At 35.5% G+C, this 24,016-nt stretch overlaps 1 protein-coding gene across 1 annotated transcript in view; it reads left to right on the top strand.

Annotated features, from left to right (window-relative positions):
• LRP1B (LDL receptor related protein 1B) overlaps positions 1–19,527 on the top strand; it is a 336,264-nt gene extending 316,737 nt beyond the window's left edge. Inside the window, exons 86-90 of the mRNA XM_088521814.1 lie at positions 10,368–10,444; positions 12,651–12,741; positions 15,289–15,433; positions 16,291–16,389; positions 18,602–19,527. Coding sequence (XP_088377940.1) covers positions 10,368–10,444; positions 12,651–12,741; positions 15,289–15,433; positions 16,291–16,389; positions 18,602–18,742 — 553 coding nt within the window. The 3' untranslated portion in view covers positions 18,743–19,527. The remainder of the gene's footprint in view (positions 1–10,367; positions 10,445–12,650; positions 12,742–15,288; positions 15,434–16,290; positions 16,390–18,601) is intronic.
• The last annotated feature ends 4,489 nt before the right edge of the window (positions 19,528–24,016 follow it).

The following is a 24,016-nucleotide window of genomic DNA, read 5'->3' as shown; positions in this document are numbered from 1 at the left end:
ATTAATTTATGTATGGATTTGCAATACATAGAAGGCATTGAATACACCAACACTCCCAACTGCTAAGAAAACAGTCATGAGCTTTTTTTAAGGCAATCACACTTTGCATCAATCATTACAAATGCATAGCACATTTATCAATAATACTTGTTTAAGAATATTAGAGTCTTGACTGCAGGAGTTTGTATAGGCGCATTGTTTTAATAGTGTTTGGTTAACATTGATTGTCAAACTTTGCAGTGCAGTATCAGATTGGACCTTCCATGTAAAAAGAGTGAATTATTTAATAACTGTGTGTGTGCATGTGTACATGTGTGTGCCTTGCCATCATTGTATGTACTGCGTTTGAATCTGTTCAGCAAAAGGCAGAATATTTATGTAGGTCTATTTTACTGAAATTCTGCAGATGCTCTGTGGGGTTTAAAAGTCAGCGCTGTGACCAGAAAGTGAACCCTTGTGATTACTACTGTCAGAATGAGGGAATTTGCACTTTAACTGCGTTTAATGAACCGAGATGCAAGTAGGTTTAACCTTCCACTTAATGCTGCACATTGTGTGACATCATTTCAGGCCACAGTTCATTGGTTCAAGTCATGCACATTCACATACATTTCACAATATATACTTAATCTGGGGGCTCGTTTCTGTAATACACACTTACCCTTTGATAGTTGCACTGATGAGTGTATTTAAACCTAGACTGTTGGAGTATCTATATCATTGGAGAAAGAAATAAAAATACTTCAATTGTAATAAGTGTATTGAAAATGTTGAAAATGCCACTTGACTTTTATTGTTCATATTATGAGATATTTTACCAAGTTGATCCAACACACAAAGTTTAGCAAATAGGGATACATGTTTTTAGTCCAAAACTGAGTTTCCATTTATTATTGGTACAGGGAAGGAAACAGACAAACTGGGTAGCTGCCATTTCAAGAGCTAAGCTTGTATTCACAAGCCTCTTTGTTAACCTCTTATAAATGGGCTTTGAAATAGGAACTATCAAACAAATAAAAGTAGGAAAGCTGTATCATAACTTTTTCTTCTTCTCTGATAAGATATACAAAATAGGTATATTTGCGTGCTGTATTTCTCTAAGGAATTTTAGGCTGTTTCTTAAAAAGAAAGTCTCAATCTTCACCAGCAGAAGAAACTAACTTTGCCTTTGAAATACTTTATGTATGTCAGACATACACAGTGATATGAAATACCAGTCAGAATTCAAGTCATGAGCCGAACACCTAGACGTTATTCGGTTGAAATGCAGAAACTCCAACAGCTTTAATCTTATCTCATCTAAATGCATGGTTTGTGAACACATGTTGTGCTGCAGGGCTCTGATATGTTTATGTTGGTGGGCAGCAATGAGAATTGTTAGGTGTGGTGAATAATTTTCTTATTTTATTGAAACGATGATCACAGTTCCTATGTCAGTGTTCTCAAGCAATGAAACTCTGTGCCAAAGTCTCTTGAAAAGTAAATTAGTAGTTCTCATTGAGTGTACATAAAAAAGGAAGCTATTGTATTTGTCATTACCTGCTTTGTAAACCTCAAAGGGTGTGGAGCGGGTCTGTTTATCAGCATAGATGGGACATGGTTGTTTGGAACTGTTTGTACCTAGGTATCCGTAATAATACAGTTCTCAGAACAACTTTTCTGCTGCCTCTTATGCTCAGGTGATGCAAGCACCTTTTTTGATCTTTTTCCAAAGCACTGAGGCACATTATCTGAACTCTCAAGGAAGAAACAAGTCAAAATTGGTTGGGAAATGTTTTAATATATAAAGTAGTCTAAAAAAAAGAACATTGAAGATGACATTTCATACTATCTCTGACAGCTTTTAGGAAAATATTAATTATTTAAACTGTAAAAATTTGCTAAAAGTTTATCTAATACAAGTTTTTTACAGAAAAAAATAATTTTGATTATTTGAATCTTTCATTATTTTTAAGATAAACTTTCTGCTGAAGCATTACCCTTTTTTTTAGACACCAAGAGTTACATTCTGCTTCAGCTCACAAAAATAACAACAGTAGAATTTCTGCAAAGTTAATTCAATTACTTAGAAACTTTTGGAGTAGTGTTGATATGCACTTTTTCACATTGCATGTTCTCATGATCTTTTGGGTTGGTTTAGCTATATTTACATTGGTAAATATAGCTGGTAAAGTGACTGTGTCAAGGAATTGTTGATAAAATCTTCTAAACCCTTTTTCTCTTTAAAAAATTGAAATGGCTGAGAGGAAAGGGAAGAGAAGCAAGTAGGAGGAATAAGTTGACAGTTATGGTGATGTAGAGGAAGAAGTGCAATTCCATATATGTATTTATTCTTGACAACTTCAGTAAGAGCTCCAACTGATCCCAATGTCATGTGTTTTTCTGGCACCAAAGTAGTTCTTAACCTGACTTTGTTTATAATTTTGCCAAGCCCATATTGGCAAGTAAGAGACATCAGTGAGGAATAAAGTAACCTCGTGTTTTCTGAGAGCCGCTGTGCCGTGGAAGAGTAGCGTCAAAGACTTTCTATGTACATTCCACTCCAGTTTTAGGGGAAATAGTTTCTCTCTCCTGCTTGCAGATCTGGATGACATCTATTTGGTCTCTAAGACACAGTTAAGGACTAATCTCTTTGTAAAGTCACCTCCAATGTATTGGTGGACAATTTTTAGAAAAAAAAAAAGAAATTGGAAGTGGCTGGCTTATTTGTATTCTCACTCAGCAAGAGCCCCTCTCCTCTCTCAGCATTATCAGTAGGGAATGCAAACTTTATACACAATCAAGTAAATGCTTATTAGCATTCAGTAAGACAACAGAGAATATGATTTATCTATTCTGAAGGGCAATCCTAAAGCCATAATTATACAGAGGAGCTGTAAGCCTCTAGGACTGTACTCTGCTTTTACCAACCTGAACTGTTACACCATTTTTTATCCTGAAATCTTCTTCAAGTTTTTAAAACTTGAATCCACTGAATGTTCTATGTTGTGTGCTGGAAATAGAAGTTGTCCTTTTCACCTAACCAGCTTATGATTGAATTAAAGCCCCACTGCAACTACACATCAGCCTCTAAAAGGGAAGAATATGTGATATTGGTCTCTAGTTTCAGCGAATTCTCTGTCAAGTTCTGAAGAATACAGAATATACTGCAGTTGGTCCTTAGACATAAGGTGGTATGCAAGCCAAATTATTAATTCTTAGCAGTATTTTTGAAAATATGAAGATTTTTTTTCCATAATATTTTCCTTATTGCTTAATAAGGAAGGTTGAGAAAAAAATTAATATCAGAATGTTAAAATTTAAGGTATCACCATTTAATTTCTATGCACCACTGAGAGTATCTTTTAAGAATATGGTCTTATGACTACTCACTATCTTTTTAGCAGTCACATATCACATTTCTTAAGGATTTCTTAAGGATTCCCCGGATAGTTTATGTGAGGGACAAATATAACACTAGAAGCCTATGAGATGCTTCTGAATCGCACGCACTAAATTCACAAATCTGCTGAAAGCAGAACAAAAGGGAGATCAGGTTCAAATGGGAAACAAGAAATGCTTTTTCTGTTTATTTCAGAAAATGTCAGTTCCATCTGTTCTATCAGTTTATCTTTTGTGTTTTAATAGTTAGCTTTATTTTGTATATTTTGTGAGTTTCCTTCTCACAAATTATCTAACTGCATATGCAGTTCATGCAAGGGAAACAAAGTTTAGGGAGAGGTTATATCTTGTATTATACCTATAGAATTGGAAAGAACATAAATTCTAGTACACAAGATCTTCCTCAGCTTCTTTAAAAGCAGGGCTATATCAGTTAATAGTAAAGAATATTACCTCCTCCCAAATAACTTCGTTTCTTTTATACCTTTGCCATAACTATAGGTTGCTATAATTATGTCTTAGTTTTTGTATTACCATTATTTGTATTGTCACATAAATGTGATCAAATTAGAATGTCTTTGAAGTAGACATAGAAATATAATGAAGGATGTTCTTGTTATACAAAGTTCACAGTCAAAATGATTCAAGATGATACAAGACATAAAAAAACATATTTATCCTTATATAAACCTGACAATTTAAAGAGAGTTTGTAAATTCTATAAGAGACTTTTGAGCAAGTTTGAGAGCAGCTGAGGATTTCAAGCTGACAAAAGTTAGATTATATTACTGTGCTGACAAATATAAGAGGATGATCTTTTATTCCTTCTTACATCTCCTTCAGCATAAGGGTTTGTGCAGGTCTCTGTATCTAAAGTTTGGATCTTCTGTTTCCAAGGAGCCATCAGAAAAAGAGAGAGAAATTCAGAAAACAATTCACAGCATTAAATTAGTTGCCTGTGGTTAAATGTGTTGACTATTGAGAGAGCTTCAGATTGTGCATGTTGTATTTCTAAATTAGAATGAACATCCCTTCTGTAATGAAGAATAAGCCATCCGGGTTGTTTAATTGCTTGCAGTCAGCAGATGCATGGCTTTTGAGAGCAAATCTGGTAGAGAAATCAGTGGCCTTTTAGATTAATTAAAAAGCACGTTCCGTACAGGAGCTTGAAAGAAAGTATAACAGTACAACTTGTAGCAGAAGCTGACAAATGAACAAGGAAGAAAAAAAGAATTCATTAATTTCTAAAATGAACAATTTGGCTGAGTAATATATTAAAGACAACATGAACAAATGTGGAAAGCAAGTTTTGAAATTTCTTACAAGGGGGACAAATACTTGAAGTGCTGACATGTGAAAATTAGAAAACCAATTCCCACAGAAATATAATGGATGAGAGAGATGTTCTTGCCAGCTTTCTTTTCAGCAGGTTGGAAAGAGACACTGTGAGCGTGTGTGGGTGTGCGTGGATGTGTGTTGTAGAGACCTGGAAGAAAAGAACACATTGCTGTTGATGGGGGAAAGTTTCTCAAGCTCATATTGCATAATGCCATACCCTTCCCCATTCCTTTACTATCAAAATGTCTTCTAAGGTGGGATCAGTTTCTGTGCAAGTGTGTGTATGTGCACAAGATGCGTAACTGTGGGTGAACTGTGATCAGAACAGTCTGTCTGTGGACAAGACAAACAGAAATCCCTTGACCTAGCATTTTCTGAAGACTGAGTTAAAAATAAATAAATAAAGCCACTGCAGCATAGAATAGCTGCAGCATCAAGAAGAATACCAAAGAGTAGAGGGCAGCAGAAAGTAAAAGTGGCAGAGAGAACAGCAGCAGTTTTCATCAAATACCTTACAAGAAATATTTTCCGTATCACTTCCTAGAGGATATTTAATGATTACTCAATTGCAATTACAACAGGAGGTTCACACTATTATGCTAGTTCTTCATAATCTTCTCTTTCACCACATTGGTTAAATGTCTTGAATTTGAACATATTCAGCAGATTTTAACTTTCTTTTAATAGAAAATCTTGCCTCAATTTTGTATTACAGAGTCGTATTTAAAGAATTAAATCCACCTGGATATTTAAAGAGTGGGAGTCAAAGGGCAAAGTGACAAGACTATAGAAAAGTATATACAAATTTTTCATTAACCGTTTCTAGACAGGCTACATATCTTTTGTCTATAAACCTGTTTGGATAAAACATGTACAAAAATTGCCATCATACATCACTACTTATTTTATCTCAGTGGGAAAGAGAGAAAAACATGGTCATATACCTGTCAATCCAGTCATTTCTCAATCTTTTCATATCTTTACCACCTTGATCCACTCTTTCCATTTTAGGTACTCAGTATAATTCAGCCAGAGTAATAGTTATCTGGATACATTTAATCTTTGCGTATTTACTGTATATTATCATTAGTATATGTACAGTATGTGTACTGTATACGTTTTCCTAGTAGTGGGGAGTTTACTGATCCTCAACTGCTTTGATACTTGAACTTTTGCTTTGCAATGATAAAATGAAGTTTCATCTCAAGGCTTATTTCTTGGCAGTGAACCACATGCAGCATAAATTATATTTGTATATAGTGTAATTTGTAACTAGTATATAATTTGTATATAATATAATTACATTTATGTTTATAGCAACATTTTATTTTTCCATGTACATTTTTATTAAATTTCAGATTCTTCAAGTTCCTCAAAAGTGATTTTCTGTATAGCAATAACATCTGCTCCCTGTATGATGAAAACCTTGCGTACAAAAGTATCACTAATTGCACTTCAGGAATAGTATAGTGATTTAGTTTAATGCAAGGCTTTTGCTGTGCTATGTCTTTGCAGAGGGTTTTGAGGGAAAAAGAGGATTTTTTAAATTTGCATTTTTCAATGTTATTTAATACAGATTTTAAATACAGATAGTAAATAGCTATAATCCAGATGTTCTGTTCTTTCATCTTACATGTAGGTTTAATGTTAAGGATAAGACATTTACAAGAGAAATTTTAATGAAAATGTTTTTAAAATATGAAGCTAGAAACTTCATTTTGATATTTTACTGTCTTTTAAGATGTAATTGTATATAGCATGATTAAAAGGAAATGAAAAGTCAGAAAACCATTTTATATAATTGGCAAATACCATTTTTAATCAGGAAACATTTTCAAATTCCTTTCAACCTCTATGCTGTAATGAAAGTTTCACCAATTCTCTTGGACTTCTAGACTAATCTTTTAATGCAGCATTCGTTGTCAGTCTTTTGATACACACTGGTATATTGAGTTGGAAAGCAGTTCTCTACAAAAATACCTCTAACCGTGTAAGTGTGTATTGTGTCTTCTATATTATATTTTTCAGACAATGCCTGTGGCACAGAAAAAAGGGGAAAAACAGAAAAGAAAAAAAAGCATGCTGCCACCAATTTAGCCTTTTTGCTTTTTTTATATATATTTGTTCAGAAATTTAACAATCAATAGTTCCTTTTGGTCAAGTGCCAATGTAATAGAGTTTGAAGTTTCTTCAGTGTTCTGACCTGTAAGGAGCATAAAAAATAAAGGCAGGACACATTTTCTTTCATAAATAAATTCTGTAATAAAAGATGCTTTTCAGAAATGCAAGTATCTTGGTTCTAACTGTTCTTTATTACAAGTAAAGCAACTTTCGGCTTGCAGTTTAGAGTTTAAAAAAAAAAAAAAAAACCTTTTTTTTCTGTAATGCTACACAAATGATTCCTGTCACACAGGCATTGTGTGTCCTGGAAGGTATATGCTTCCCAAGGAATCATCTCTCTCTAAATGTAGGACAAGCATAGTAGAGTATAGCATAGTAGCATAGCAGAGAGAGCAATAGTGTAATTTTATTAATGACCTTGGCATCAGATTTGGTTCAGTCTTTGTTTATGCTGTTCCCTTTCAGGATTTAAACTGTTGTTCTGTAGGATGTTAGTGCTGTTGGAACTGTTGGCTGATGCTATAGGGAGCTGGAGGTTTGCACCCTAAGGTGATCCCTGTAGCAGCTGCACCATGTCCTGCACCTGCCACCATGTCCTGCACTGCCAAACTCCCTGACTGTTTCCATCTGCATTTGTTTATGTGTAGCTCAGCTTGAGTATTAGCATTATCCTGCTTCACACATCTACATTGTATTAATGTCTTTAACAGAACCAGTGGTTTTTGCATAGTGCTGTTTGCTGTTTCTTTGATATATTTTTGGTTGCCCATGCTGCAAATGTCGTATCTCTAACAAAAAGACTGGTGGCAGTACTAAAGAACCAAAGCTTCTGATAGCAGATGTTTTGGGAAGGTACAAAATAATATGCATCCGCTGAAATCTGAAGTTGTTTTACTTGCTGGGTACGGAGCAGCCTGAGTCTAAATGTTCTAATACCAGAAAAATGTCTGTTGTTACTATGAATAATTTCTGTCTACTGTATCTAAAGAACAGTGAAACTAGTTAAAACCTGCTCATTTCTTCCACATCCCCATAGCAACAGTTGTCCATGTCCCAACCCCATCATTATTCATGTGCCAAATCGTTGCTTATTTTCTGTCTCAAATTCCCTTGCAAACTACACATCTTTCCTCTGGACTTCATTTCTTTTTTTTTAGTTCTGTCTCCAAGAAGAGTCTTTATTAGCTTCCTGGGCCATAAAAGTGAAATCCTTTTGCCTCTAAGTAGATAATAAAGTGCCTGGCATCCTGTTGGCATCAGTCCACTGATGTTTTTTAGAGATAGCAAATGTGGAATAAAGAAAACAAGGTGACATCTAGATAGCATCCCATGAGGCAAAATACCTCAGAAGTATTTTAATATTGCCAACTTACACAATTAAAATGTCAAGATCTTCTAATCATTTATCCATCTACTGTGTATAGCTGAAGTGTTTCCTAGCTGTGGTGAATGTCTTATCTCTTGTGAGATTTTGAAACGTCTGTACATTAGGCAGAGTTTTCTCGAAAGCTTCTACTGGCGGGGGTTTCAGTGGGGACTCTTTGTTACTTCCACTGCTTTATACTCTTTCGACTGCTGTAAAATGGGCTCGTTGTCATGGATCACTTACCCAGCTGAGTGTTTGAAATTTTGAGAGTAAGCATTTTAGGCAGAAAGTTAGGGTAGGTTTAACTCTTAGCAAAATCATTTATTTTCAGTAGCGCAGTTTTAAGGGAAAATTGCCTCTCAAAAGAAGCTTTGACCACATACATTGAATTCCCAAAGACAATATTGCAAAAATTCTGCTAAGAAATATAAGACTTTCAGCTCTATAGTTGTCACATGCAAACAGTTTGGATGCATACAGAATTCACAAAGTAGGAAGATTTATAGTATTTCTCTACAAGCCTAGAGATACTTTGCAACCATGCATTGCATTGTGATCTCCTGAAAAAGCAAATTCCTTAAAATAGCAAACTAGTAAGGTAGGCTATCAGTGTAATCATTTCCATTGGGCATAATTGCTCAAATGGGATCTATAAAAATGGAACAGCTGCAGAATAGGAGAGCACATCTTTTGATTAAAATCATAAGTGTAACTTACGATTTATGATTCAGAGTGTGCTGAAGTGGTGGTAAGCAAGAGATGGCAGTTGGTTTAAATTTTAAAACGCTTTATTGTGAGCAATATTTTCTGTAATTAATAACTTGGGAGGGAGAACGGCTTCCCAGAAAGGACATTTAAGTGTGTATTTACCGTGTTTATCTATGAGATTAGGCAAAAGAACTTACCAAATTATAATGTATTTTTATTTATTGTATGAACGTTTTTGAACCAACTAGCAATAAACATTTTTGAAAGACCACGTGTGCATTATTTACCTCTGTAGAGTTTGAACTGAGCCCTTGCATAACGTATTGCAGCAAAAATCAAATCAAAACCAAAATGAAAGTTAGAATGTAATGTGAAACGTAGTAAAGAGATTTGTCTGAATGTTGGGTTATGCTGAAATAGGCATGAGGGCGAAGTGGGAAACTAGCCGTTCCTTTGCAACCTGCAGGGATATCACAGAGTTCATTAGTTCAGAACAATAGTTCTGTATGCAAAGTATTCTTTATTGCATTTTTATAAAGTTAACCTGGCTTGTGAGGCATATGTTCTTAGCATAAAGCTAGACCGTTGGAAGGCAGTATAGATATTGATGTTCCTTCAGTTTCAGATCTTTACATGCTTTAAACTCTCACATATGTAAACATATATGCACTATATATATCTATAAATACTTATTTACTTACATAATTTAAAAACATAATTAAATGGCAGAATTTTTAGAAAAGCATTTAAATCTGAAAGCAGAGAACATGGGAACTGCAGTCAGTTTGTGGCTGTTATTCAAAGACAGGTCCAATCACGTAAGTAAATTATTGCAGCTGCTCTTGTAGGAACAGTTCGACAGTAAATTTTCCATTAGCCAGAGCAATGGGGGACAGGAATACCCTGGAATGACGCAGTCACTATGGATCCTGCGGGCTACTGGATGCATACTGAATTTTATGTGCAGTCAGATGTGCTTCATGCACCGGGGAAGTAGTTGCTAGAGCTACCAGTGGAAGCCACTAGCTAGTGCATTCATGCAATGTTGTCCCTTAGCAAATGAACACAGCTGGACTAAGTTGGCTGAACACAGATCCACCTCAGGTATTCCTGCAATATTGTGTAGTAGGTAGTGGTTGGTGTAATAGGTATAATAACACGCTGTTTGTTATGGCTGTTTTGTTATTTAAGATCTTTAGAAAATGACTGGAATGAAGCTTGTAGTGGTAGTAACAGGAATTTAAGATACGAAGCTTTAGTTTTCCAGTAAGATCCAGAAGACTGAGAGTGTGTCATGGTGCGTTGCTGGGTCCTCTCGCGAAGCTTCTCGTTGGTGCTGTAGAGTCACTGTTACCATTCATGTAGCTCTTGAAAAGCTGCTGGTGGCTTCTGTAATATGTCAGTGTTAACAGCTAACACTATTAATTTTGCCATTTTAATTGGACCCTTTTAGATGTTCGGCCAACTGGTCAGGCACGCAGTGTGAGAGGCCAGCTCCCAAAAGCAGCAAGTCTGACAACATCAGTACAAGTAAGTACTTCAAGTATTAGCTGCTATCATGTGACAAATTTTGTTCATTTACAAGTTATAACTTCATGATATTTTAGAATCAGAGTGTGTGAAATGATATGCGGTAGTTGTCTATTTTTATAAAATAACAAATGTAGGTCTTTCTCAACATTTGATTGACATTTGGTGCTGTATGAGGATAGGTGTCTTGTTATACATACACTCTCTCAAGGCTAACCTGTACTCCTGTACTCTTCTTAAAAAAAAAAAAAATGTTATCAAGTGACAAGTGCTTGCTGATATCACTGCTGGGCAGAGCATGAGTACAAGACCTCTGACCATTTAAGTCCCATTGAAAGCTTCAAAAATAGAGTTGTAAGTAGTTCATCTGTTTTGCATTGGCTGTCAGCAGACGTTTGAATTTTTCCTACTGTCAAAATCATCCTGAAAGTAGGAATAGCTCCTGTCGTGTTTTTTTTTTTTAAACATGCCTGTAAGCATAAAAGGGTGGTATTGCAACGCTATCAGCAGTCTAAACTGGACAGGGTAGCCTGCAGTGCACTGAGTATGCTGATGATATCCTGCTGCACATCCCTCCATCACATTTAACCCGACTGGAATGAATTGCCCACTATTCAGGTCAGCTTGGTGTTTAGATGCAATCTACCTAGCAATCCAGACAAGTAAAATAATAGCAGCTGGAAATGGTCAGAAAAGCAGGGAGGATTTCCTGGTGAGGAAATACCTGCGATGATTTAGAAAAGAGGTGTTCATCCTGTGCCTGCAGCTAGACCCCAGACTGCACAACAATCAGCGGGCAGCAACTCACGCCTCGTAGGTGGGGTTTTTTTGTTGTGTATTTTTGTTTATATATATGCATACACACACACACACACACACACACACACGTATATATATACTCCTGCTTATATACATATATATACACATCCCCCAGTAAAGTCTTTTTTTTTTTCCCCTCAAAGTGGAACTTCTTCCGGTGTTCTACATAAACATGGCCATACAGTGGGAATTCTGGAATATCCTGAATATGTTGAGTCTTCATAAATTTGAATAAGTTCAGAATGCTCCTGGTGTTTTGTTCAGTAATAGTTCATTTTGAGCCTATCACAATCTGACTTGGTTCCCAGTGAACCTTAATCCCATTATGTATTTTGCAGTTAATTATTTAGACCATGTTTAATTTTGAGCAGAGGCTGCCAACAACATACATAGTTGTCCATCTAATATGATACATGAATGATATTTTCATTTTTCTCCAGTTATGTATTGTGCTATTGAAGAAAGTTTATGTTCTTCCACATTTTCTCTTGCTGGAGTCTTGAAGTCTGCAAGAGCCACTTTGAGAGCTGTTACAGCATGAAACGTGTATTTCTTTGTTGCCAAATACTTACATTAGAACTGTGAAATTCTTAGAAGGATACAATTGCTGACCTTCTTCCTGCAGGTAGTCTCATGTCACTGAAGTCACCTGCCAAAATAAAGTTCAGACAATTTTCTTCATCTCTGTTCTCGCTTTTTATCCATTCCTTTAACATCACTGTTTGATCTGTACACTCTTTTTCTGCAACATTAAGCATTACTGCAGTTGCCCTGATTGCTTATATCAACATAACAAAGTTATTGGCTCTCAGGTTGAATGCAGTAAAATGCACAAATGTGCCAACCACCTATAAATGAATTTTGCTTACTGCTTTTCATCTTTCCCACAAGTAAAAGTAATAAATATATATAGAAGCTAATAACAGAATTATTCAGGCAGGTCCATGACTACTGAATCTTTTAAATTAGTAATCATGTGATTTAAATGAAGCGCTAAAGATGACAGAGGCAGTTAAAGTCAGTGACCGTGCTACTCAGTCTAAGCTGTTCCATACATAATTGTATAGTAAAAGAGGGCAAAATTTCCAAGAGTTTTGTGTAGTGAGATTTAGCCCAAAGTTTGATAGCCAGATTGAGGAAGCACATGGTCTGTTGACAAACTTGCTTGTAGGGGATGCACCAATAGCTGTAACTACTTTTCTATTTATCAGTATTCAGATCTCAACTTAATACATCTCAGCACAAATCATATTGGTAAGGGAAATTATTCTTTTTTTTTTTTTTTTTTAACTATTTCACAGCTGTGAAAATGACTACATCAGAAAATGATTACCTTAGAAAACAAATATTCAAAGACATTCAACGATATTTCCTTTTCCTGTTTCAGGAAGCATTGCAATCATTGTTCCTCTTGTTTTATTGGTGACTTTGATCACTACTCTGGTAATTGGACTATTTCTTTGTAAAAGAAAACGAAGGTAAGTAATACTATTCTTTCGCATGGTAAGATTTGCATCCATCGAAATGAAGTATTTAACAAACAGTTCTTATCAAAAGTTTATACATGTAGAACAAGTATTTCGTTATAAAAGGAATTCTGAATGCAATGGAGTTACTTACATTTTTGTCCTTGTAGGAATAATCATCTCTATTGTTTATATTCCAGCATACAGTAGATAAGAAAGTATAATTCTTTTCCTATCAAACTTGACCAATCCTGCCAAAGCAGTGAGCATTAATATTTTTATCCAGGGACTTAGTGAATTTAGTAAACAGAATTAATGTGTTTCGCTGAAACAATTTAATCAAGAAAGAATATTCATATATAAATAAAGTATAAATATTGTTAGATAGTCTGTGCAAAATTTCTAGTTTCTAATTATATTCACTGTGATTTTACATCAATTAATGAGTTAATTTTATATAATTTATAGTGAAAATGTAAACAATATTTAGAGATTATTCTACCATACATTGCTGCATTTCTTTAGTGTCTTGTATAGTAATCTAATTTCCAGGACTGACCAGTAAGTCTTAGTTTAAATCTGAGTTTAAATCATGCTGACCGTGGCAATTTCTTTAAAAGACAAGTTAAGCTTGAACAATCCCCACGCTTTATGCAGATTAAATGTTTATGATAAAAAATCTGAATATATGTGAAAGACATATTCATGAATTTGCCAAGAGAAGTTTATAACTTGGAGACAGGTAACCTTGGTACAACAAAGATTTATAAGGAAAATTAATTATATATATGATTTTGTATGTGTTGACATTGGAAAAATATAGGGGCAAAAGAGATGAGAAGTGGTGAGTTTACAGCAAGAGAGAGTTTGCAGAGAGGAATAAAACCTGAGAAGGAAATGTAGAGTGGAATAAACATTGTGAGATCTTGATCACGTGAGGAAATGAAATAAAGGTAACGGGGGAGAAGGTGGAGAATACAGCATTAAGAATAATAGAGCAATAGGCAGCAGAGGAAGCCAAGTTGTTTCTGGTCTGTACAGATGCCTGGGAGAGCTGGTAGCTTCTTCATGGTCAGCAACATGGTGGCACTGGACATGGAGAAGAAGGCAGGAAAAGATCAGATGCTTGGCCTGGCAATCAGAAGGCAGAGCATCTGCTGCAGTCCTGTAATTGGCCTGCTTTTTCAGTCTTGAACAGCTTGCTTTCTCTTGTGGCTTGTTACCTGCCTGTGAAGCTCAGATAATGACTTCCTTTGCAAAGCCCTTTACCTGTGAGTGATGAACCTGCTGCTGCTGCTGCAGACATCACCTTCCATGAGACTGTTTCAGTCCTCCAGGCTGTCATTACCGTCTCACACATAGCATCTCTCTCTCTTGCAAACTCTGCCGTTTATAGCAAGCATAAAATGTTAAATCTTTTTCTAAAAGCCAGCATTATATTAAAAAAAAATCACAATGTTGGTGACACTTACCATGCCAGGCTCCATAGACATTATGTTCTGCTGTTCCTAACCACCAAATTTAGTGATAGCCAAATCCTGAAAACTAGCTGCTGGTCTGTAAGTCATTTCAGTCGAACAAATTACTCTCAATGCTTAAATAATAGATCTACAGTAGCAAAATAGAAATGAACCTGAATAAAAAGCACTATTTTTTTTCTCAAAATTGTTTTTGAAAGTGTGTATTAGCTTTTGCCATCTCTTCAGAGAAGGTTTTGAAGTATTAAACTAGATTTGGATTGTTCAACGCATGTATAGTACAGATAAGTGCTTAAGTATTGTATTTTTCTATGCCATTGCTGGAAATACAGATCTTTTAGCGTGTTGCGACTTCCCTAGTATTCTTTCATAATTTTAGAGAACATGCTGCATCAGGAAAAAATTACCCTCTTTAGATTATTTGAGTTGCCGAAACTAAAATCTCCTTCTTACCTAATAGAAGTGAATTAGCAACTCCAGCAGTTACACTCAATCGTGTGAAAATCATGTATTGGTCTTCATTATTTAATTCAAGTTTAAAAATAAGAATATACCTTTGTTTAAGTTTGAAAAAGCTCCAGTAGAACTTCAGCTTTTCAATAACCAATTGATAAGGAATACAAACTGGAATTTTTAGTGCATCACAGTCAATGCACTAAATTGTCCTCAGATTATGGCTTTGGCTTCCTGCTTTCAAAGGAGAATGTTGATGGCTTGTATAGCTTCACCCTGCAGAGAAACTGCAGTAGGTTTGCAAGGTCTTCCTTGGCAATTGAGGTAAATATGGAAATAGTGGGAGATATTCAGGGGTGCACAAACAACGAGTGAGTGCATTATATGAATTCACACTGCTCCAGCCCAACTGAGAAACGACAGTAAAATGTTACAGTCCATGTCAGGTTTGCACATATGCTCAAAATGCAAAGTTTTTGTAGAATACAAGGACTTTCTGATTGTCTCTGCAGGAAATGGTGTTTTGTCCTAAAGATAAATAAAGTAAAATTCATACTTCTTTTAGGATGAAGAATTCAAGAAATGACTTCAAAAAATCACTTCTCTGCTTTTGTGTTTTGCATATTAGGACAAAAACTATCAGAAGACAACCAATTATAAACGGAGGAATCAATGTAGAAATTGGAAATCCATCATATAACATGTATGAGGTGGGCCATGATCACAGTGAAGGTGGTCTTCTAGCTTCAGATTTTACTGTAAATGCAGAAAAGGTAATATTTTTTCTAATGGCAGAACTACTTACGTGTTGCAATGATTTTGACTTTGAATGTAATTAACAGCAACTTAAAATAGCAATATTTAGATCTAGTTTAGATTTAGCATTTCATCAAAACAGAATTAGGATTAAACTGCAAAATGTGTTTTTGTCATAGAAATATCTGCCTTAAACCAGAAAACATAGCATATCTTTTTTAAGCTAGTCACAAATACACTAAAAGGAAATGTACTACTATTACAGTCTGCCTTTTGAAAAGTGAAAGAATGAATTCATACATATAAGACTCCCTTATTTTATATAAGAAAAGTTCCAAAAGTGGAAAACACTTGGAGACCTGGCTGAATAGATTGAGTATTTACCCAATGCTAGTAAGCATTATCATTTTATTGTAAATGATGCGGTTGCTTCTGCAGCATTAGGGGTTGGTGTTCCTCGGTGGTGTGACATGGGACGGGCAGAGCAATGCTGGGTGTCTTTGCTGGAGCTCTAATCAGATGTGCAGTGAAGGGCTGTATGGATTGTTGTTGGGGTTAGTGATGGTGTTGCTGAATCACGTAGTCAGTCTGCAGAGCACAAGAGGTAGGAGGAAAAAGGAGGATGAGCAACTGAATCAACACTAGTTTTGAAGCCTGGCTCTAATGCTGTATGAAAAAGGATGAATTCTGAATTTCATTCTGCTATTGAATGGAAGAATCTTCCAAGCTAAAGAATAGTTGTAATTAAGTGAGATTTATTTAGCTGTAGGTGACTCCAAAATAATGGTTTTAATCACTGTACTGTTTATTTAACAGTGATTATATGCGGGAGATGCTCTGTTAGCACAGAAACTAAAATTTTCTGTTTATACAGGCCAGATACATAGGGGGAGGGCCCACTGCATTCAAGCTTCCCCACACAGCTCCATCCATCTACCTAAACTCTGACTTGAAAGGACCACTCTCTACAGGGGTGAGAAATGATGATTCAAATGCATTTCATTCCACCACAGTCCCTTTCTAAACAAAGTTTGTATGTCGTTTTAGAATAGAGGCATTTTCTGTCCTTTTTTGTTGTTGTCGTTGTCATTTAATTGGCAAGAAAAGTGACAGGAAATATTACATTTAAAATTTGAAATAGGGCATGCCTCTCTGCATACAAAATGTCATCTGTACCCACCATCGTAACATTATATAAAGCTCTAAGTGTATCTTTGCAAAAAATGCAAAACCAATAAGCAAAGAAAGGGACATCAATATAATGTTCATTTTCATATTCCACAATATATATTTTCATTTTTGTGCCATTTGCATTCTTGCATGATAGTTTAAGTTTTTCAATATTCGAATGTTTAATAATTTATATAGAGTAATATATTTCTGATGGACCACAAAACTGGGGATGAGGAAAGGTAGCATATATGTCCATCTCTAACATTAATTATTTCCATTATTTGAGTCACTCAAGTTACTTTCTGTATCTCGCTAGTGCATCGTACTCTCAGTACCCACTCAAAGAGGTATCATAAGACATTACCTACTGCTTTATATGTCAGTGACTCCATGAGGCATTGACAAAGGAGAAGTGTCATTATATTGTTGTAGTTATTATCCTTAATAGTGATTGTCAATTACATGAAAAGTCCTGCCAAATGAAATAAACCTAAATTTCTGTTATCTTAAATTGCTGATGATAATAGTTATCAGTGAAGTAAAGATATCCAAGTCAGTGTACACAGAAAAGTATAACTGAGAATTTGCTCTCATAAATTACTACAACAGCTGATTATGTATTAATGTGCCATTAATATAGAAGAGTAGCATCTTTCTTTTTTAAATAAATGTGACTCACCTTTTTCTGCCTCCATTCCAGGAAAATGTGATACCAGGCAGTCACTTTATGCTCCGTAACAGAAGGAGTAGGCAGCTTTTAACTAACCTGGATGAGTAGCTGCCACATCTAGGTAGCCTGAGGAATATGCAAAATTTGGTTCTGAGAGGGTATTGATCAAAAAGAAAGGAAGAGACAAGTTTCTAAACCGCTTGTAATCTGTGTTAGCCAGGGCATAGCTGGGGTGTTTACAAGTAAAGAACGTTTACCCATTGCTGAGCTGGGTTATTCTCAAGTTCAGCCACTTCTTACATGCACCAAACAAATCCATTTACCTGTTTTATAGCTTACTGCTGTTCCACTTGCAGTATTTGAATAGGCTAAGCTGTGCTGTTTTGTTAGTTAGAGAATGATCATAAAGCAGCCTTTCCAGTTATTACTCATAATAAGCTGAAAATCTTGTCAGGAAGCAAAGGTCTTCTGTGAGTCAATGAAAACACAAAGTCTGAAGGAATAAAAAGAGACATTAAAAACCCTGGATAATGCTTCCTCTTTAGCATGAATGACAGAAGGATATGTTTTCATCCATGTTACACATCTTCTGTGCTGTCAGACTCAGGAGATTCTCATGTACTGAAGTGCTTTGCAGAATTAAAAATGGACTTGTCTTATGCTTAACATTCATTTCAGGAGGTTTTTTTTTTTTTTAACTACAGTAAAAACTACCAAATCATTAACCCTAAGAAAATACTTCTCAATTTGTAAATACTATGATATGTTAACAGGTATGCTGGTTTATTATTAAATAAAATTTAATTTACATTAATAAAGTATTGAATTTTTGGTCAAATCATGTTGTATATTTGGGCCACAGAATTCGAAAACATGGTCAGCAATTGATGGGATGCTGATGTCTTAGAACAGGTAATATACAGAACCTGTTGGTTGCAGTTTTCTACTGTTAAACTTGTCACATGGTTTCACAGTGCACCTTCTCTATAAACTTTTTCATATCTATTCTGCAATCTTCCAGTGTAATAAGGTGGACAAGTCAACTTCAGAGACATTTCTCAAGGTTTTTTTTATTGTTGTCACTGTTATTTACAGTTTTAATGTCATACTATTCTGCATGTCATGTCATCGATTATTTTAAAAGCATGTCTCATACCATGATTTTAATTTTAACTAAATTATTAACTCATTATCAGATTTTCAGATGTTCAGCTACTTATTAAATAGGTCCAGTTATATTTTATGTGTATTCGTTCTTGCTTTAATAAAACCATTTCCATTTCCATAAACATTTGTTTCAGTTTAATCTTACTGATCTCAATTATGCTTGATTTCTCTACAGCCAACAAATTACTCCAATCCAGTATATGCAAAGTTGTACGTGGATGGACAGAACTGTCGAAACTCCTTAGCAAGTGTTGATGAAAGAAGAGAACTCCTTCCAAAGAAAATAGATATTGGGATAAGGGAGACTGTGGCATAATCTGCTGTTAACTTTTATACTCTGTATAAATGTATAAAATATAAGGATTACTTTTCTATGTACCAACAGTATTATAATTGTTTTGGCATCAGCATTACCTCTGTTTTTTGTTTGGTTGATTGTTTTCCGGGTTTTTCCTTTGCTGATGACTTTTGACTGACCATTTGTAAGGTATTTTTATGAAAAAGAAACTGCACTACGGTACAATTTACAACAATGCTGCTGAAATAACACACCTTTAAATTTGTTAAAATTGCAAACAACGTATTCGTTTGTAGCGTGAAAATGAGCAATCTATTTTCTATGAACTTTTTTGGTTCTACTTAATCAATGAAGATGGTATCTGCACTTTTTCATTATGTAGTCTGGAAGCTGTAGTACAGTGTGTAATTTTGTTTATTTTAAATGGTGAAAGAATGGTTGAATGGTCTCCTCTCTTCTTTGTGCCCATTAGAATTTCTCTTCAGATCCTGATAAAGCTAGGTAACTTTTCACAAACAAACATAACTTGCTTTTAAATTAGCCGTAGGTTGCCGAAAAGTAAACAAGACTATAGAAATGAAACATCTAATGATCTGCATGAACACAAATGATTATGTTTCAGAAATTCAGTGACTGTACATGAAATACTAAACATATATACCATGTAAACAAGCTCTGTATTTATTAAAACCTTATAGAACATAGTAACAATATATCTTGAAAGCTGAAACCTTACTTGCTGTGGGACAAAGCATACGAACTCCAACAGTCCTGTAGGACAGTAGCCACCCTAGAGCACAAGAGGGCATTGCCTACACATGCATCATATGTTTATTCACTAATCACGTGTATTACGTATGGATTCATAATTCCTCAACACATACCAAGCAGTAGGAATTAAACAAACAAACAAACAAGCAAAAAACAACAAACCCCCTTAAGCACACACATGATCCCAGCATTGAGTTTGGACAATCGCAAGAAAGGTCATACCTGAACAAAGAATATACTAAGGAATCCAAACTAAACTAGTTCCTTTAAATGAAGATAAGCTGTAATATTGCTGAGGTAAATCATAACCAAATTGCATATTAGCAGGACTTTACTTAAGGCCAAATTTCAATCATGTGGATTAAATATCAAAATTGAATTATGAAAACTGACAAGCAAGAGTATCAGTTTCCAGAGCTTCCTCTGACCGGGTCTGTTTTCTGTTGTGGCTAAGAGGAAAAATCTGACTCACTTTTATTTTATTTTATTTTATTTTATTTTATTTTATTTTGATGGAAATAAAGAATACAGTTTCTTTCAGGTTTAAACTGAATCAAAATATTTTATACATAACTGTAAAGGCACAAAAGACTTATTCACACATTTACTGTGGAGGACTCTTCGTTCCTCTGCAAGACATGACTGACTTTTAGCTATCATAATATATTAACCTAACAGATTAAATATGTTTGTGGTTGCTCTTTATTCCCTTTGTACAAGCATTACAAAAATAACTGCTGTTTTATAAAAGATTTTTGTTGTAATATTGTGCATGCATACTACCTATTTCTAAACTTTGCCATATTGGGGCCTTTATAAACTCCTGATTTATGTAATACTAGTGCAATTTTGCTTGAACAATGTTATGCATATCATAAACTTTTTCAGGTTCTTGTTTAAGTACATTTTTTTAAATTGAACAGTATTTTTCATTTTGGTTATAATAGTCATTTTGCCTATGTTTCTACAATGAAGTGTTAAATACTTTATAAAAAAGATTGTTGACTGACTTATTTAAATGAAAATCTACATACTTATATCAGTGTGTTGACTAGTTTTTAAATTTAAATATAAAATGAAAACTAAAAGAGCAAATTGAAAGAGTAGAATAGTGCATTGTACAAAGGCCTAAGTTTCTTTTTTAATGGCGACTTTTGCTTTTTACACAAATTCTGTCTGAATGTTTTTGCACCTCTGCACGTGTTTGGGTAACTTAGGAGGTGTATAGCTGTATATTATGTCAATAGAACGTTAAAAATATTTTCTATAAAATAGTGAATTAAATAGTTTCATTTCATATAGTTATGATTTTACAGTTTCTGCCTTTATTATGTTGAAATCATTAGAGATGAATTTGGCCCTCAATTTTTGCATAATTGTAATTGTGAGGAGGCATGGGAAGCTAGGTACCCTTTGCATAAACATCAGTGTTTATTTTGCAGAAGCATCAGTCTCAAATATTATACCCAGGCAGAACTCACTTTCAACTAGCCAGTGTGGCCTGATTCAAGCATGAGTTTGAAGTGGTAATCTCTTATATTAACTTGATATTTCCTCTCAGTGAGACATTTCTGGTTGCTTAAAATTGGGACATATTCATTTCCTTAGAGATACACAGACAGTTGGCATCACTGGAGTTATTCCAGATTTACACTGGATGGTAGGTTGGAAACTGGCCTTATGCTTATAGGAAGAATTTTGATGGAGATCCTGAGGTTACAATTTCCATGCCTGAAGATCTCTAAATTACACCTTGGTGTAATATTCCCCAGTGGAGAGGTGGGGATGAGGGTGTATTCTTTTTCTTAATTTGTCACTATTCTCTGCTTCTCTTTGGGAACTGTTTCTCACAGTCCCACTAACAGCACCAGAAGCTCCAGGTTCTCAACCAGCAGGAGTCGGGAGCTGAGGGTGGCAGGAGATGGGCTGAGGTCCTAATCAGTGACCCAAGCATACATTCATATAAATTCAGAGAATTATTTCTAATAATTATTAAAGCCACAGGTTTCTTGTCTTTTTTGGCATAAGTATTAAGTTAGCATAACCTTACGGGAGGAAAAAAAGCAAAAGGATAGATGTGTCACTGTATCACTGACTGAAGCATCAGTCTCTTCAAGGTGTGGCTGCAGGGTATCTTTTTGGTTACTTTTCTGAAGATACTAATGATACTTCATGAGATACTAATGATATTTCATGAAGATGCCAGTACTATACTATTTCACTGAATTCACTTGAGATCTATGGTTTTCATATTTGTAAAGGAAAACCCTGCATTGGAACACCCTTAAAATTTCCTCTAACGTTTTTTAATGGAGTCATGGAGATGACAGGAAAGGTGCCAACATAATTTTTTTTTCAAGGTGACCACAGCCACTGTGGTCACACATATAAGAAAATTATGTCTAAAAAAAAATTAAATTCTTGTTTCACATAAAAGCACATGATGTATCGGAATAAAACTTTTTTTTTTTTTTTCTCAGGCATTCCCCTTTTTGGGGAAATGAAAGGATGAGAAAGGAAAAAATGTCAGTGATAATAAAGATAATAAAAGGTCCTCAAGGTAATCAGCCTTAAAAATAAAGGCATTTTTCATGTGGAACAAGCAGACCAACAGTGAATCTTGCCTGTCTAGCCCTGGGCATCTCTGAGAAGATACAGAGGCATTCGGAATTTTTCACATTTCAGAGAGATGGATTGTTGGGCAGAAGTATGGCTGACAGAGGGAGTGACAATTTGTCTTCCTAGTTCTCTAATTTATCACACTTACCACCTCCACATGGGTGAAATACAGATCTGATGAAAATAAGGGTTTTGTAATTTAGTGCCCATATTGTGAGATGACAAAAAGGAGCAAAGAAGCATAAAACATCTTCTTGCTGCCTTATGTCAGCAACCCATCCCTTGGCACACTATGACTCAGGTGACCTCTCATAGTGGTCTTCAAGGCAATACCTGAATAGAAGAGACTGCTGGCCCCAAGAGGATGTTGAGGAAGTTTTTTCTGGAAAGATGATGATGATACTGGTACTTCTACTCCTGCAAATAAACCCAGTAATGACACATTACTGGCAAAAACAACTTATTTCCTTATAAAATGGCTTATTAAGGTATGTAAATATGCACAATATGTATTATATCAGTGTGACGTGCAGTTGTGTAAATACTCATTTCAACAGGTGAGCAGAAAGGAAGGTCTGGAAATGCCAGGGGAAACAAAGAGTTGTATTAATTCAGGATTGCTGTTAAGCTGATTTCCTTTGAATTACTGCATCCCAAGTGAATGTTCAACCTGGAGAAAAAGATTATGCAAACCTTTCACTTATTTTTTTTTTAAAACTTAAACAAGTTTGACTGTTACAGTAGCTGGTACCTCAACAGATTGCACATAAAACTGTACAGTCAAAAATTTCTCACCTGTTTTGTGTCAGTAATACATAAGCCGCAGTCTTGTATACCAAAAATAGGGAGTTGATGTTTAGTATAAGATGAACAGATGAAGATAAGCACATGCAGCATTAAGGCAGTGCTAGCTGAAGAGATGATCTGCTCAGGAGATCATTTTTCAGCCACCTGAGTAGAGAAATGAAGACAGGCTTTCACTTGAGCCACAGAGGAATGGATATTCATTTTACAGAGAGGTCTGAATGTGCTGGTGTCCAAATCTAGTGCGTTGTGTTGTGCCGTGCCTTGAACTTCTCAATAGGTCTACAACTGTCCGTAAGCCAGAACAGCCTCACTCTGTCCAAATGCTAGAAGATCTTGATAATAAGATACAAATCTCTAAGTCTGACAATTATAAGATTGGGACATTACTACTCCAGGTAATTGGGTGTAACGAGCTAGAAATGGAGTGCTCCCATATTGGAAAGGCACTAGTGAGGCCTCCGAAGAGTACAGTAATTTTTGGATTCAAGAACACCATCACACTTGGTAGGAAAGCAACAGCAGAGAGTATGTCAAATACAGCTTCCTGGTGTCCTTCCCAGTCCTCTTGCCACACTGGCCAATAACCTTTTGTGGCACTCAGCAAGACTACACAAATAGTCACAGCTCTAATTGCAAGGATAAGGACTACACAGAAATAGCCTTCTTCTATAAGAGACTGTACGAAGGCTCAGCAGGTTTCTGCTGCCAAGACACTTTGAGCAGCTAATTGGAGCTCCATTCATACTATATTCCAACCAAAAGTCAAAAGGAGCAGATTTAGGAGGCTGGCCCTCCAGTTTTGTTTGGGTGAGTGGCCAGCACTCTTTTCCCAAGGAACGGATAGTTGTTCGTGGCAGTCCCTTCGTGTGAAGATGCATACAGGTAATACTCCGGTTCTCCCTTGAGGCACATTGTCTATATGTAATTCAGTCCCATCCTTCTGTTTTTTACTGTCAAGAAACAGGATTTGGAAAACACTGCAAGAAACCAAGAAGAAAATGCTTCTAGATATGCTTCCAACGTGAGTGTATTTGTAGACAAAACATCCTAAAGAAGAGCAGTGACAGGTAAGTGACCTTTCTTTCCAGAGATTAA

The sequence above is a fragment of the Tinamus guttatus genome, unplaced genomic scaffold (genome assembly GCF_059628265.1).
Source record: "Tinamus guttatus ecotype Peru unplaced genomic scaffold, ASM5962826v1 Tinamus_guttatus_pri_ptg000133l, whole genome shotgun sequence".
Classification (NCBI taxonomy): domain Eukaryota; kingdom Metazoa; phylum Chordata; class Aves; order Tinamiformes; family Tinamidae; genus Tinamus; species Tinamus guttatus.
This window is presented reverse-complemented; position numbering and strand designations above follow the sequence as displayed.